Genomic DNA, 13,813 nt, shown 5'->3' on the forward strand with positions numbered 1-13,813 from the left:
CATGTAGAACAATACATTTAGAGAAAAATGTATATAGAAATGTAGTTTTATTTGAAAAATTTTACAACTGAAAGTGAAAAATGTCATTGTTTTGCAAAAATTTCGTTCAATTTCGATTAATAACAAAAAAAAGTAAAAATGTCAGCAGCAATGAAATACCACCAAATGAAAGCTCTATTAGTGAGAAGAAAAGGAGGTAAAATTCATTTGGGTGGTAAGTTGTATGAAGGAGCAATAAACCGTAAAAGTAGTGTAGTGCAGAATTGTAAAAAGTGGTCTGGTCATTAAGGGGGTTTAAGCTAGGGGAGCTGAGGTGGTTAAATGACACATTCCCTTTAATACTGCTTACCCTATCACTTCATGTCAAAAAACATTTTTAATGCATAAGCAAAACCACATACTGCCACACATAGAAGTGCACATACAAAGTTACAAAGCATGTTACCATAAATATAATACTACCAATCATAAGTAACAGTATCACCCACACTATTTATAAAATAATAGCTAGAGGTAACAGCAGCCATGCAGGAACAATCACAGGTTTATTAACATGTCCAACACATTACTGCTACGTTTTAACCCATACAACCCAAAATGCAGCTGCTATGTGTTGAATGTGTTGATAATTATTCTGATTTTTCCTGAATGGTGGCAGGAATTTTAGTGACTTTGAATCCCATTAAAAGTATGTCAGCCCTTGCTTGAAAGTGCGCTGCTATCTCACGCCATTTGTATTAAAAGGCAGCTGACAGCGCACCGCCTATAGTTCGCATATAATAGTACAGCTAATTGCCGGGCCGATTATCAGGAACTAAAGTTATCATATACACTCGTTCCAATTAATCAGCCAGTGTAAATATTCAACTGATCACCCGAAGAGTGAGCAAAACACTTGTTCATTGTCTGAAATGATCTTTCGTGTAACACATTAAATCATTGTTTCTGGGCAGCAGATAGTGCTGTGTGAACAGAGATCTACTGCCCAGAAATGATGAATTTGTATGAGGATGAGTAATGACAGTAGCCATCGCTCATCCCTATACAGTGGAGGTGATTGCTACAGGTAAATGCATCTCTTTACCTCCAGTGACAAGCAGGCAATTATCAGGAAGCAACTATTCCTTCCCAATAATTGCCTGGCAGGCCTGCCATGCAAATCCAGCGGTTAGCAAGCAATAATTCAAACTGTGACACTAATGGCAAAAAATAATGAAAATCAGCAATAACTCTTAAGCTGCATTTATACAGTGCACAGCAATCGCCTCCACTGTATAAGGACAAGTGATGGCTACTGCCCAGGGGCGGACATACCATATGTGTAACCTGTGCAGCTGCACAGGGGCCCAGAAGGTAGGGGGGCACACTGTCACCTTAAAATTTGCTTTCTGCTGCTCTCGCGTTTGGCTTTCCGTTTGTGAGATCCATTATGGGCTCTCACAAGCGGTCCAAAATGAATCAGTTTTGCCCTAATGCATTCTGAATGGAAAAGGATCCGCTCAGAATGCATTAGTTTTCCTCTGATCAGTCTCCCTTCCGCTCTGGAAGCGGACACCAAAATGCTGCCTGCAGAGTTTTGCTGTGTGCCTGACGAAGCATAGCCAAAAGGATCCGTTCTCACACACAATGTAAGTCAACAGGCACGGATCCGTTTTCTCTGACACAATCTGGCACAATTGAAAACGGATCCGTCTTCCTTTGACTTTCAGTAGTGTTTAAGACGGATCCGTCTTGGCTATGTTACAGATAATACAAACTGATCCATTCATAACAGATGCATGCGGTTGTATTATGGTAATGTATCCGTTTTTGCAGATCCATGACGGATTCGCCCAAAACGTGAGTGTGAAAGTAGCCTTATACTGTATATAATGGACTGAGCTAAGGAATTTTATTCTCAGTCATCTGTAGATGGCTAGACATCAAACGTCTCTCAAACATAAAATTTTTGTTTTTTAACCGTCTCTCAAACATAAAATGTAATTCAACCGTCTCGACGACAATTATGAGAAATTTATCAGATGATTATATAAAATAAACCCAACAATGATTAGGGTAGATACGAACCCTTGCTCTGCTCAAACTATAACCAATCTCTGATATCAGGTAGTATTGCTACACAAATTAGAAATTATCAAGCCTGATACAGACTATGGAATTGAAATGTTCCAATCAGAGATTCTCTCTGATATCAATATTGGATATTTTATTCAGTAATATGGATCTTTACTGAATAGTGATAATATTAATGTAGTATATCTAACATTACACATCAGCAATAAAGCGGGTATTTTCCTAAATATCAAGTTAATTAATTCAATAAATACTACATATAATAAAATTATACGTTACCCGAGAGTGCAAATGATATGCAGAGTCTAAGGGAAGTCAGCTCTAAAGTCTGTTCTCATCATTGGGATTTTCTCCTGGGGTATGCTTCCTTTCTTTGTTTCTCTGTGTTTTTGTGTCTTCTGACGCTCTCTGTTGTGGTCCTCCTCCCCTTCATGTGTGTGTGGTTTATGATCACAAACTTATCAGTTAGACACACCTTCCTAACTTGGAGTTTTCCAATCATTGTCGGTTAGGCGTGTACATATGATAATGACTGGGATGTCACTATATCACCCAAAATGCATTTCAGCTGTTGGTACAATGTTACCTATTCATAACTAGGTGGCACTATTGCATAAGCTACTAGCATAATCACTATTAAGGTCCAGGTCTGATTTCTCTTACATTCTATACACATAATATATGGAATCCTAAATCAGAGCTAAGGGATTATTTTTGACACATAAACCAACTTAAAAAACAGAAATTTGGGTACCATTTGAGACGTTTCTCAAGCTACTAAATTTACGGTACTGATAAGAATATAATGGACCTTGTACTCTCACAGAAATTTGTGTCTCCTCTGTTACTCCAATGGTTGATTGATTGATTGTTAGTTAAAATAACACTATCTCACTACAAAGTTTACACTTAAAATTCTTCTCATCACGCTTTAGGAGTGTATGCGTTCCTAGTGAGAAATATATAAGATAATATATGCATTGACGTATTATGAAAACATAATATTCAATAATATAATACAATACATGTGTAATACAATACATATGTCCTATTGATTATCTTATACTAAAACTAATGTTCATTATATGTATACATACATCACATATTTTCTGCTTCATCAATAGACATTAAACCGTAGGGGTAATTAGCACCAGAGAGTCTAGAGAATATCCTTATCTCAGTAATAAATCTGTAAGGAGACAAGAATGACTCTTCTCAGACTGGTACATCTACAGAAAAATTATATGAACTGTGTCCTTTCCATGAACCTCTTTCGGCCTACTTTAAAATACATACGAAATGGTGAATATAACACAACATGGCCTATTATATATCAAATCCACTATAATTAGGATATTTAGATATAATGTTATGTACCTATGAAAAAGCACAACACTATTAATCCATAAACAACTACGCTGGGAGGTAAAAGACTTGGCTGTTGATTCAGAAGGCAGATATGTCTTTGTTCATGCTCTGATTGACAATGTACAGTACACACTATTAGGTATATGTAACCCCCCACCTGGTTCTATGCAAGTACTACACCTAGCAGTCACCTATGAAGCTGCTTACCCACACTCTAGACTAATCTGTATGGGAGACTTAAATATGATGTTAGACCCCTCACTAGATCGATCAATAGACATAGCAGACCCGATAAGTGCAGGGAGTCCATCGAGGCTTAATCGTTTTCTATCTGAGTTTAGATGTATTGACCTTTGGAGGGCCAAGTATCCTGGGGACAGGGTGTACTCCTGCCATAGCGGGGGTCACAACTCCCTATGTCGACTTGATTATATGTTAGGCAATGATATGGCGATATTAAATCTCCGCTCCATATTGTACTTATCCAGAGGAATATCAGACCACTCGCTAATGCTAGGCACTCTGTTGCGTGGCAAGTCGTCAGTAATGTATCGGATGAATATACATCCGTTTTGGCTGAATCTCATGGGCTCAGTAGAGGGGACATCTTACCAGTTAAAAGAGTTCCTGGAAATACATGCGAATGAACCCAATAAAGCTCTGGTATGGGATACTTTAAAGGCTTTCCTCCGCGGGTACTTACACGCTAGCATCTTATACATAAAAAAGGATACCAGCCGCTTGGAGATGGAGATGGAATATCAGTGTAATGCACTGGAACAGCAATATATCCGTCACCCGACAGACTCTAAGAATTGCATGGCTCCAAGCAGGTAGGAGATACTTAACGATACACAGGGACAAAGCGGACAGGAAAATGTTTTTCCTCAAACAGACAGCTTTTGAGCTTGGAAATCAATCAGCTAAATTACTGGCTCAATTAGTCCGTCATAATTCACCCTCCTCAACAATATTGGCAGTCTGGGGCTCTACTGGTCAAAAATCCCGCACTCAAGAAACTATCCTTCAGACCTTCACACAATTATACCAAGAGTTATATAGATTTAGTATAACCAAATTAGAATCAGAGATAGTCACGTACCTAGAGAATATATACCTTCCTACACTTACAGCATCACAAAGTGCCCAATTAGACCTACCAATTAGTCTAGAAGAAAAAACACAGGCTATATCAGACCTTAACAACGGGAAGTCGCCTAAAGAAGTTTATGCTAAATATTCAGAGGATCTAGCCCAATAATTATTATCCACCCTCCATGCAGCCCTTAAGACAGGACGCCTGACGGAGTCTTTTATGGAGGCCACAATCATACTATTACTCAAACCTGATAAAGACCCCATAGAATGTGGTTCATACAGACCCATCACATTGTTGAACGTAGACTACGAAATCCTGACTAGGGTCTTAGCTACACGGCTGAACCGGGTGATTCTGGCATTGGCTCACCCAGATCAGACAGGATTTATGCCTGGAAAGTCCACTACTTAAAACATCAGAAGGGTGCAGGTGGTCACACAACTTGGGCATTCCCTAAATACAGATATATAACCTACATAGAAAATGCCAGACCGCTTATACTAAATTAAATCCTTTATTATAAAAATCTAAATTAATTACAAACATGATTAAAAGAAATTGGTGCAGGAGATAAAAACGACATCACTGGAGGAAACATACAGTGGATACAAGTCCATATTCATCCGACATGATTAATCATTCATTAAAGTGCATATGCGAAGAATTGGTAAATATAAAGAACATTGGACAATTACCCATACTGTGTCTCCTCCAGGGTTGGCGCCATCCTGGAGGAGACACAGTATGGGTAATTGTCCAATGTTCTTTATATTTACCAATTCTTCGCATATGCACTTTAATGAATGATTAATCATGTCGGATGAATATGGTCTTGTATCCACTGTATGTTTCCTCCAGGGATGTCGTTTTTATCTCCTGCACCAATTTCTTTTAATCATGTTTGTAATTAATTGTGATTTTTGTAATAAAGGATTTAATTTAGTATAAGCGGTCTGGCATTTTCTATGTAGGTTATATATATTTTGATGGCTGCCACAGGCTTAATCAGTTACTTGAATAAGTAATCATTGCATGATTGGGGTATATATCGGATGTTGTTATTCCCTAAATACAGATTGGGCCTTGGCCTCATTAGACGCAGCCAAGGCATTTGATTCCATAGAATGGACCTATTTGCTTCAATGCCTAAAGAGATATGGCTTCGGTCCACTGTTTCTCAGATGGATTAATCTTTTATACAGCAATCTGAGAAGCAGTTTACTAATAAACAGGGAATTATCAGAGACTATCCATCTACATAGAGGCACAAGACAGGGATGCCCCCTATCACCACTCCTGTTCGCCCTGGCTATTGAAACATTGGCCGTTAGAGTTAGAAGCAGCAATGGAATTATTGGGGTGACCCTGGGTGACAAAGAAGCCCGCGTAGGTCTTTATGCAGATGACATGATTCTATATCTTTCTTCACCCAATACTTCTCTCAGAGGAGTAATAGAATTGATAGACAAATTTGGGGAGTTCTCATGCATCAGGATTAATTGGGGGAAATCAGTGTATATGCCCCTGGGCAGAGCAAACTAGTCATGCCCTTCTCATGTGGAGAGACTGAAGGTAGTAGACACTTTCAAATATCTTGGGGTAAACATCACTAAAAACACTCTCAGGCCTTATCACTTAATATTTATCCTCTGATTGGCCATATATGGAACAAACTTCAAAACTGGAAGGCACTACCTATTTCAGTGGCAGGATGCATTAACTTGATCAAAATGATTATACTCCCCAAGGCCCTCTATGCTTTGCAACACTCAGAGGCACATATACCCAAATCAGTATTGAGAGACATAGATTCTCTGACCAGGATCTTTATCTGGGCCAGATCCCGAGCTAAGTTAAGTCTTGACACATTAAAACGTCCTAAAATCGATGGGGGTATGGCACTGCCAGATTAATATATATATATTATCTGGCAGGCCAGTTAAGGGTCATTAGCACCTGGTTCACATCTGGTGACCTGCCTATTTCAGAATATTTTCTAAAACATTACCTTAAATGTTGCACACTATGGTCAGTATTAGAAATGTCCTCTAAATTTCAAAGATCGTTGCTGCCACTGCACAAGTTGGAACAAATTACATGGAGGGACGCCAAATCACTAACCAGTTTCACTGAGGTGGTTTCTGACATACCTGTATGGTCTAATCAATGGTTACCACAGATACAGGCGGTTATGGGGGCGGAGAGATGGCAGACAGCTGGAGTTAAAACCTTGGGAGATCTATATGACCAAGGGGTGTTTATGACATTTGAAGTATTGGCCCAGAAATACCACATCCCCCGAACCCAATTTTTTTCCTATTTACAACTTCATTCAGCTATACAGAGTAAATTTCCAAGCACCAACACCATAATTGCTAAATATCCACTTATAGGGGTTGTTAGAACCCAGGGACCCAGAGGACTGGTATCGGCAATTTATTCCCATCTCATGCAAGCAAAAGTCAGTGCTAATCCTCTTGCGATAATAGATAAATGGAAAAGACAGATACCCACACTTACAGAGGAATCAATTACAGATTTATTAGAATCGCATTTACAAGTGTTGCCAGCAGCTAATAACAAAATGATACAATTATACATTATCCATCAAACATATCTCACACCAACTAGGCTGTACAGAATGGGCAGAGTGTCCTCCACGGCATGCCCAAGGTGTGGGGAGCTGGAGGCGGACTTCTGGCACATGATGTGGAGATGTAATCCGATTGCCACATTTTGGAAAGAAGTGACGTTCTTTCTATCAAGCTTATTGCCGATCCCAGTAGCATGCAATCTAGAGATATGCCTAATGGGAATATTAAACGAGGATAGTTGGGACCATTACACAACAACCTTTTTAAGGGAGTCGTTATTTTTGGCACGTAAATGCATTGCTTTGAGATGGTATAATCCCAATACGCCGAACATGTCTATGTGGAAGCAGCAAATAAACCATATTCTGCCATATATTGTATTGGTGTTCAAGCACCGTAATAAGCCACAAAAATTTGAGAAGGTGTGGGGTCTGTGGTGCGACTCCCCTCACACACAGTACCTCGAGACTACGACAAGCCATTTTAACAACTAGAGATTCCACAGGTCAGTTGGCTTAATGGGAATACCTGTAAGTATATTCAATGTAAGGCATTAAATAAATAAGGAGGCAGCATCAATGCAATAGGCAACTGAGTTAATCACAGTTTATAGGCAAATGTATGTTTTGCTTTATCTTTTGTACTAAGACGTGTATCAATAATGTATATGTCAATGTACTTCTTTTTTTGTTAATAAACAAGTTTAAAAAAAATATGTTAAACATACACTGAAAAGGGTAACAATATTTTGAACTTTTCACTTTCAGGCTCCATATCTTTCTATCCACTACAGCTTCGAACATAAGACTTCCATCATTTTATAGACAATCATCTTAGCTATTTCATATATAAATTGGACTTGCAACTATTTAGCATATGCAGGGCCGGCGCTACCATAGAGGCAAGGGAGGCAATTGCCCCCGGGACCCCGATCCTTAGGGGCCCCCGGCCCCTAGCGCCGGCCCGGCCGCAACTACTATTATATTATCTATAATTGAATAATTGATTCTCTTGTCTTGTTAGTGTCACAGTGTCTGGACTCTGACGGGCCGGCGCCGCGCAGCAGTAATGTAATTAATAAATTAAAACTAACTGGGCTGGAGACTGGAGTGTCTGGAGTCAAGTCTGGAGGGGCCCCCCGCCGGGCGCCGGCGGCCGCTGACTGTGCCTGCGCTGCGCTGCTTGTCTCTTTAAGAGATTCAAGACTGGAGCAGCAGCGGCATGCACGGCACAGGCAGGCACGTCTAGCGTCTGGCTGACGTACGTTGCCACAGGCTCCGCCTCCCCCCACCCAGAGCAGAGAACTTGGATTATTGTACTACTGCTTAAGGAGGCATGAGGCAAGGAGCAACTAGCAAAGCAAGCAAGCGGATACCATTGGCATTTGGCAGCCAGCCACAGCCCCGCCCAGAGAGCCCAGTCTGACACTCTGCCAGCAGCGCCAGGGAAGGCCCGCCGCCCACAGTCAGAAGGTAGCCAGCCCCCAGCCAAGTTCCAGTCTGGTAGGTTCTTAATTCATTGGTTATATTGTTTTGTTGTTGTTAATTGAACTGGATCGGATCCATGATCCATCCATCCCCAGTGTTTCCCACTCACTGACTTACTTAGTCCAGCGTCATCTCACCTGTCCGGGCCGTCCCAGTGTACTACTAGCCCGCCCCGCGGCCCTGGTTCTGTTTGTGTTTGGAGTCAGTTGGACTGGAGAAATGTGCATTGGGGGGGGGGGGGGGGGTAGTTACTGGTACTACCAGTAACCGCCCCCCCCCCCCCCCAAAATGCACATTTCTCCAGTCCAACTGTCCAAACAGAACCAGGGCGGGCTAGTACACTGGCACTGGGATGGGTGAGATGGTGCCTGGGATGGATCCGACCCAGTTTAATCAACCAACCTACCAGTAACTGGCCCCCTCACACCCCCCAAATGCATATTTCTCCAGTCCAACTGTCCAAACAGAACCAGGGCGGGCTAGTACACTGGCACGGGTGAGATGGTGCATTGGATGGATCCGATCCAGTTTAATCAACCAACCTACCAGTAACTGGTTGGTTGATTAAACTGGACCGTGATCCATCCCAGTCTGGTAGGTTGGTTGATTAAACTGGATCGGATCTATCCCAGCCACCATCTCACCCGTGCCAGTGTACTAGCCCGCCCTGGTTCTGTTTGGACAGTTGGACTGGAGAAATGTGCATTTGGGGGGTGTGAGGGGGCCAGTTAATGGTAGGTTGGTTAATTAAACTGGATCGGATCCATCCATCCCAGGCACCATCTCACCGTCCCAGTGGGGGGGGGCCCTTGTGGGTGGGGGGGGGGGGCCCTTATTGTTTTCCGCCCCAGGGCCCCATTTCACCTAAAACCGGCCCTGAGCATATGATTAGTTATTCAGAATCTTGTCATGTAACTGCATTGTTATTGTTTTGCTCTAAAAATCTAAATTTACATTTTTTGTTAGTATTATAAATCCACCTTTGGCTTTGAACACTGCCTGAATCCTTCTGGGCATGCTCTTGATCAGATTCAAGCATGTCTCGGCCGAAATCTGTTCCAAGGTCTCTTCTACACATTCCCAATGTTGGTGCGTACTGGTTGACTCATTTGGGTACGAATATACAGGTGAAACAAAAAAAATTTGAATATTGTGCAAAGTTCCTTTATTTTAGTAATGCGACTTAAAAGGTGAAACTAACATATGAGATAGACTCATTACATGCAAAGCGAGATATTTCAAGCCTTTATTTGTTATAATTTGGATGATTATGGCTTATAGCTTATGAAACCCCAAAGTCACAATTTTGAGGTACCCTTTGCTCAGGGGGTATGGATTAATTAAGCTGACACTTTGAGCCTAGAATATTGAACCTTTTCACAAAATTCTAATTTTAAGCTGCATTAATGCAATTCCATTTAATTTACATTACTGAAATGAATGGACTTTTGCACGATATTCAAATTTTTCGAGTTTCACCTGTAGCTTTTTCTTCAACTCTACCCACAAGTTTGCGATTGGGTTGAGGTCTGGGGGCTGTGGGGGCCAATCCAACATGTCCACTTCATTGTCTTTAAACCATTTCTTCGCCAATCTCGATGTATGCTTTGTCCTGCTGGAACACTATGTCGGCTTTTTCATACCCATAGTACTCGAGCGTACCAAGTAACTCGTCTTGTAGGATACTCACATATAGCTCAGCATTGAGACCACCATCGATGCTGGTCAAGTATCCAACACCTTTGGCTGTTAAACAACCCCATATCATCAGGCTTCCTCCATCGAACTTGACAGTTCCTTCAATTTATCAATCTGTTAGCCCCCTTTTCCTTTGGTTCTTCCAGACCCATTTGAACTCATCAGAGCCCAATGTATTGTCTTTCGTATCATTGCTCCAAATTACCTGTGTCCAATCTTCTACATTCAACTGTTCGTACTTTTTTGCAAACTCAAGCCGACACTTCTTATGATGAAACTGAAGTAGAGACTTCACCTTTTTTCAGGCCACCATTCTAGACTTGTGTAATGTGCGTCGCACGGTGCTTGCATGGACGTCTGTGATCTCACAATTACGAAGCATACGAGCCACCTCCACTGCTGTCACGACAGAACTGATAGATCTTGTGATGAGCTGACTTGTTGACTCCAATATTTTGCCTGAATATCCACCTCTTGGCTTTAAAATGGATAGATGGACTTCATTTCATATTCTTCCATGGCACATGATGCAGTTTGTCAATTTACTTGGCCGAGATACTGCTATCGATGAGCTGTATGCTGCCGTCTCTCTTTTCTTGGGAAATCTACTTCATGGCTGCTCCTGGATTCGAATCACGACCTTTCATTTGGGAATCAAGAACACACTGAGCTACTAGGGAATGTGAGAACAGGTTGGAATTTGTAGTATACAAGAAGAAAAAGATTGTTCCACCACCAGGAGAAAAACAGTAACAATGCAGTTACATGACAAGAGTTTACATATCTAATCATATGCTAAATATTTGCAAGTCCAATTTATGTATGAGCTAGCCAATATGATTGTCTATAAAATGATGGTAGTCTCATGTGCAAAGCTGTAGTGAATAGTAAGATATGGAGCCTGAAAGTCAAAAGTTAAAAACATTGTTACTCTTTTGCTCGTCAGTGTATAGCGCAAGAGGCTAATAAACTGTATACCCCATGTGGCCAGAAGTCACAAGCAGCAGGACATCTTATACATGCAGTCAACCACATGTAAATAAGGCGCAGTTTTCACAACTTTGAAAGAGCCAGGTCTATCTCCGAAACCTATTTTTTCATTAACTTCTATTAGTAAAAGAGATGCTGGCATTCCTAACCACATCATGCTCACATCACAACTGTGCCTTGTCGTAATACTTCTTAATATAGTGCAACTTTCTTATGCGCCCCAGATTCAGTCACTAAGTTTCTTCACAAGAAGCTCCTGATCACGACAAGCTTCATTTTGTGATAATGTTATTACATCCATTGTTCTAAATGAAAATTCTTCCAACTAGAAAAATTCCTTTTCTTCATTGTTTTAGACATTTGCTCTATGAGCTTGGAAACCTTGTATCAAACAGCAAACTTGTGGAAGTTAAACGGAATTTTACAGACATTCTTCCTAAAGTTACACTGGAAAAAGTGACGGTAAGTGCTTAATGTTGATATTTTGCTTCATCACTGTCACTTAGGGCCAACTATTCATATCAGCCTTCTTACTCAAATAAAACCACAAAAATGTTATTGACAATGTCTCTTCTCATGTTAAAATTACTTGGCGACTTTAAGCATGCCATTTTCAAAATGTGTGTTAAACACACCCAGGTCATATAAATTCCCCCCCGTCCCCGACAGCACAGTGCTTCATCCATGAAATGGTCGCAGATGGAAGGACAAGAGACATCTGTCCACAACCTCGGATGAAACCCACTGTGCATGCACTAGTTGCCTCAGCACTTGGAGCAGCTCCAGGACAGATGAGATAAAAGCGATCTAAAGATCACATAGTCTAGCCTCCTAGGGGAGCTAAAAAATAGGTTTTTTTTAAGTTTTAAAAAGTTTAAAAAAAATGAATTTTTTTTAAAAAAAAATCCCTCTTTCCCCAAAATTAAAATTAAAATAGCTGAACAATAAAAAAAAACCCATAAAGATCATGGGCATCACTGCATCACAAAATTCCTGAACAATTAAAGTATAAAAATATTTATCCCATAGGCGAATGGTGTAATGAAAAAAAATCATTTCTTTCATCACTTCACTTACCAAAAAAAAAATTGAATGAAATGTTATAAAAAAGTCACACACACTCCAAAATTATATCAATAAAAAGTACAGATTGTCCCACAAAAAAATGAGCCCCACATAGCTCCGTAGACATAACTATAAAAAAAAAGTTATGGGAGCCAGAATATGGCGATCAAAAAAAAAAAAACGTTTTTTTTCAGTATTAAAACACAAGAAAAACTATATAAATAAAGTATAGTTATAATCCTGCTAAGGCCTCATGCACACGACCGTTGTGTGCATCCGTGGCCGTTGTGCCGTTTTCCGTTTTTTTTCGCGGACCCATTGACTTTCAATGGGTCCGTAGAAAAATCGGAAAATGCACCGTTTGGCAGCCGCATCCGTGAGCCGTGTTTCCTGGCCGTGAAAAAAATAGGACCTGTCCTATTTTTTTCACGGCCAATGATTCACGGACCCATTCAAGTCAATGGGTCCGTGAAAGAACACGGATGCACACAAGATTGGCATCCGTGTCCGTGATCCGTGGCCGTAGGTTAGTTTTTATACAGAAAACTCAAATCCGACAGTATATTCTAACACAGAGGCGTTCCCATGGTGATGGGGACGCTTCAGGTTAGAATATACTAACAGAACTGTGTACATGACTGCCCCCTGCTGCCTGGCAGGTGCTGCCAGGCAGCAGGGGGCAGCCCCCCCCTTGTATTTAACACATTGGTGGCCAGTGCGGCCGGCCCCCCCCTCCCCTGTAGTTAACTCATTGGTGGCCAGTGGGCCCCCCCCTGTAGTTAACTCATTGGTGGCCAGTGGGCCCCCCCCCTGTAGTTAACTCATTGGTGGCCAGTGCAGCCGGCCCCCCTCCCTCCCCTGTAGTTAACTCGTTGGTGGGCAGTGGCCCCCCCTCCCTTCCCATGTAGCAGTTTAATCGCTGGGGCTCCGATCGGTAACCATGGCAACCAGGACGCTACTGCAGTCCCGGTTGCCATGGTTACTTAGCAATTTGTAGAACCATGATACTTACCTGCGAGCTGCGATCTCTGCGTCCGGCCGGGAGCTCCTCCTACTGGTAAGTGACAGGTCTGTGCGGGAGCTCCTCCTACTGGTAAGTGACAGGTCATGTCACTTACCAGTAGGAGGAGCTCCCGGCCAGACGCAGAGATCGCAGCTCGCAGGTAAGTATCATGGTTCTACAAATTGCTAAGTAACCATGGCAACCGGGACTGCAGTAGCTTCCTGGTTGCCATGGTTACCGATCGGAGCCCCAGCGATTAAACTGGGACTCCGATCGGTACACTCCGCTGCCACCAATGATAGGGGGGAGATTTTAATTAGGAGGGGGAGGGAGGGGAGAAGGCCCACTGGCCACCAACGAGTTAACTACATGGGAAGGGAGGGGGGGCCACTGCCCACCAACGAGTTAACTACAGGGGAGGGAGGGGGGCCGGCTG

The 13,813-nt window shown here is 41.8% G+C and overlaps 1 protein-coding gene across 1 annotated transcript in view; it reads left to right on the forward strand.

The window, feature by feature from the left end:
• LOC121008066 (caspase-8-like) overlaps nucleotides 1-13,813 on the forward strand; it is a 72,216-nt gene that overhangs the window by 17,466 nt on the left and 40,937 nt on the right. The window contains exon 3 of the mRNA XM_040440356.1: nucleotides 11,666-11,771. Coding sequence (XP_040296290.1) covers nucleotides 11,666-11,771 — 106 coding nt within the window. The remainder of the gene's footprint in view (nucleotides 1-11,665; nucleotides 11,772-13,813) is intronic.

This window comes from Bufo bufo, chromosome 7, assembly GCF_905171765.1.
Source record: "Bufo bufo chromosome 7, aBufBuf1.1, whole genome shotgun sequence".
Taxonomy (NCBI): Eukaryota; Metazoa; Chordata; class Amphibia; order Anura; family Bufonidae; genus Bufo; species Bufo bufo.